A 3,816-nucleotide genomic window follows, 5' to 3' on the forward strand; every position below is an offset into this window, starting at 1 on the left:
CGGCCCAAATTTTTGCGCTTAGCCGACGCATGTAGGCGAAAGATTCCCGTCAGGCGGATAACCGCCGGGCCATGAGGTCATTTGCGCCCGTAAGGGAACAAAAAACCCCAAAAGGGACTCTGTTCATTGGAAATGTATTACGCCAGTCACTTTTGAACTTCAAATCAATATAACGAAAGAGAGGAAATAAAGAGCGATAAGCCTATAGGCTTAGGATACACCTCTCGCCCAGGTGCGTCGGCCAAGCGCATAAAGTCTGGCCGCCGGCGCCACCTGCAGCCGTGGCGGGCCCGACCAACATTCTCACCTGTTGCTAGTGATGACGTCACCAGGGCCGGACGGGACGGTCCCCCGATTTCGGCGAGTTGGAAGCGCAGCGGCCCAAACTTTTGCGCTTAGCCGGCGCATGTAGGCGAAAGATTCCCGTCGGGCGGATAACCGCCGGGCCATGAGGTCATTTGCGCCCGTAAGGGAACAAAAAACCCCAAAAGGGACTCTGTTCATTTGAAATGTATTACGCCAGTCCCTTTTGAAATTAAAATTAATACAAGAATTCTGAGATCTCATACCTGCATGAAATATATGAGTTTTTGTAAATGTTTTTTTTTTGTCTCATTGACCATTGAAATAAGGTCGTAATTAGCATAATCTAGTTCAGTTTATGGTTTTCTAAATTCAAACTACAATATTTTTGATGTAAAATTCCTCTCCTTTGTCATACTTTATTTCAACACGTCCTCTACAGTAACATAATAGGCATTTGATTTTGACCTTTGTCTTCCTAATACAATCCATAAACTGTAAAGACGTTCTGAAGTTATGCTGGCTACAAATACAGTAGCACCTTCAGTCTAAAATATTAAGTAGGTCAGGCTGTAATAGATCCCGTCAACTCAGGGGTCCACAGGGAGAACCTCATCAATTAAACTGCGCTGCCTACCCGCACATCTGTTTCCCTGCCTTTCAAAAGTATCCAAAACTAGAAGTTTTGCTGCAGTACCAAGGTCAGCCACCAGAAGGCCCATATTTTAGCTTGACCTTCGTCTTCCTAAGACCTACTAGCATACCAAATATCATCACAATCCTTAAAGGCGTTATGAAGTTATGCTGACTACAAATGTGCGGAAACACAAACCACAGACAGACAGACACCCACACACAGAGACACACACACAGACGCGCCAAAAACAATACCTCCATTTTTGATGGAGGTAAAAATCCCGATAAAAACGCCTAAAACACGCGAGAAGTAAGCCAAAGGTCTAAACCTCTGCTTGAAGAGTTGTCGGACCACCCTTGGCCAGCCCAGGCCTTTCCGTAAACCCATGCAAATATAACCCTCGAGATCGCTGCACTTTGAACTTTGACTGCAAGATGGCGCCGTAACACTGCTACACACTGTGCTGTTCGGATCGTAATTTCTGAAAGTTTATATAACAAGTTATGATTTATACTGAAGCAAAAATATCAAGAAGAAGGAATCCAGGAGCTGTAGACACTGCACCGGCCTGGTCATGTCGTCAGAAGTGAAGTGGCCGTTCCCTGCGCGGCCCGGCAGGCTGTGGAACACCGCCAGCACACTCACACTGGCGGCGGTCGGCGGCTTCAGCAAGTTAATGATGAGTTAGTGTCCAAATTATTATTTCAACGTCGTTATTGCTATGTACATAATGTATTTTACTTCTTACCATCACTATAAACGTCTTAGTATTGTAACCATCCATTAAAAATCAACTCATCTGTTCTCTCCTTGAAGGCGGTTAAAAAAAACCTTGTGTGGGAGGGGGGCACTGACATTGGACAGGACACTTGGACATTGGAGGGGAGGGGGGTTGGGTATGTCGGGACAGAGGGGGTTGAAGTATCAGGAAAGCATTAGACAGGTTGAAGTATTGGGACAGCAAGACAGGGTTCCAAAAAAATTACTGAGACGACAACACCTAACGGTAAATTCAGGACAGTTGGTAACGAGGTAAATGGACACACATTTTATCGAATTCCAGTTGCCACTAGATTCGGTATCTGAATTGGTGAGAAAGAGTGGTCGCTGAAGAAATATACTTAACAAAGTGTGCATTTAACTTAAGGCACTTCACACTAGTGTTCCCTGTGTTTCGCGCCTGCCTTGGCCCCTGAGTGTGTCCACAAATTCTGGAAGAAGGGGGCCGAGCGCAGATGGCCCGAGCAATGTAAGGGGGGTCCGGGGGCATGCTCCCCTAGGAAATTTTGTATCTTAAACCTTTAAATTTAATAACGCATTTTCCTGCATTTTGAGAGGCAAAGTGACGACCGCTACTTGAGGTTTGACTACTAGTACGCAGGTCTACACGTAACGAAGAATTATTCAGTAACGCTTAACGCTGAATTTAGGATGACAATATCGCAATCGTAATCCATAATTGTACTCAAGGTCATGCCAGGTCATAATAAGGGGACACGCAACTGTTTTGAACTGTACAGACGATGCAGTTCTTACAACAGGTGGGAGTTTACTCCAACCCACTGCACCTCTATAAGCAACTGTTTAAATAGATTATAAGACAGTTGAACTGTAATAGAAATAACACTACCATTTATAGTGAGATGAATGTGTTGTATGTTTTCAGGAGTACTGAACGATGTCCACGTGTACAACTTTGCTGTCCTGACAGAAGCAGTGGAGAGACGCCACCCTGCACAGCCACTCATCACTGTCAGTAACCACGCATGTTGTATGGATGATCCGCTGATATGGGGTGAGTAAAACATTAAATTTTCTTCCTCCACTTACATCATTGACTACAGTCAGTGACCTTGTGCATTGACCTTGTAACATATGAAGTCTAGGGGCGTGTTTGGTATCATCTTAGCATCTACCTATATTATATACACTTAGTCTTACTAGAAATGGAGATCCAAACCAGTTCAATCACTTCTGTGAAGCCGTGTTTATTGATCCATAATTCTATATATATGCTTACTACATAATTATGATCACCTACAGGGTTCTAGCTAGGATTTAATTTTAGCGTAGTGGTACTGGCCGCATGTCAAGGGAGCAAAGCGACTTAAGAGGGGGGGTGGGGCGGAGCTTTTAAAAATTGAGCTAAATAAGGGGCCATTTGATGGATACCCAAGGGAAAAAATGTTATTTCTAAGGTATGTACAATGTATCCTTGATTGGTAATTTTTCACATTTGATCTGGCATTCTTGAGTAAAGAAATACAGTCACAATGCCCCTATGCTGTATTGAAAATTTAGTGTAGGGGGTCAAAATTATAGCGTAGGGGGCCCGCTACTTCGCGCTAGCTAGAACTCTGACCTACTTATTATGCATAACGATGGTCATGGTCATTACACTTGGATTAGTTGACATTTACCAACCAGTCTAGGAGGAATCCCAGGAACATGTGGGATAAAGCCAGCTTGACAAATAGTGAACTCCCCCCTGGCTGTCATTGTTTGGTGCATGACTGTCTATCATAGGAAATACATTTTATTATTTTGTAGAAGCTCCTTCCTTTTATGATATGGTTGCTGTTAGCATTCATGGGCTGGGTGCATTGAAATCTATGGAAAAGGCAAGGCTTTATAATGTTATTTGCATTTTTTAGTTTGGATATTACACTGCTCACTGATCATGATTCATCCTAACCCACCTACAGGCATCCTGAAATGGAGGTATCTATGTAGCAGGAAGCAGGTCAGATGGTAGGATATCTCATTTACATCAAACATTTTGCTGAAACTTGTTGTCAATAAGTTTGTCTGTGTCAGTTAGTAAGGGTGTATGTGTGTGTGTGTGTGTGAGTGAGTGGTTGTGTGTGTGTGTGTGT

General features: G+C 43.6%; 1 protein-coding gene across 2 annotated transcripts in view; it reads left to right on the forward strand.

Annotated features, from left to right (window-relative positions):
- The first annotated feature begins 1,378 nt into the window (after positions 1 to 1,378).
- LOC109467657 (tafazzin-like) overlaps positions 1,379 to 3,816 on the forward strand; it is a 10,818-nt gene continuing 8,380 nt past the window's right edge. For both annotated transcript variants that reach the window (XM_019765699.1, XM_019765700.1), the window contains exons 1-3: positions 1,379 to 1,623; positions 2,607 to 2,735; positions 3,646 to 3,691. In XM_019765699.1, coding sequence (XP_019621258.1) covers positions 1,515 to 1,623; positions 2,607 to 2,735; positions 3,646 to 3,691 — 284 coding nt within the window. In that variant the 5' untranslated portion in view covers positions 1,379 to 1,514. The remainder of the gene's footprint in view (positions 1,624 to 2,606; positions 2,736 to 3,645; positions 3,692 to 3,816) is intronic.

The sequence above is a fragment of the Branchiostoma belcheri genome, unplaced genomic scaffold (assembly GCF_001625305.1).
Source record: "Branchiostoma belcheri isolate BF01 breed outbred unplaced genomic scaffold, Haploidv18h27 scaffold186, whole genome shotgun sequence".
Taxonomy (NCBI): domain Eukaryota; kingdom Metazoa; phylum Chordata; class Leptocardii; order Amphioxiformes; family Branchiostomatidae; genus Branchiostoma; species Branchiostoma belcheri.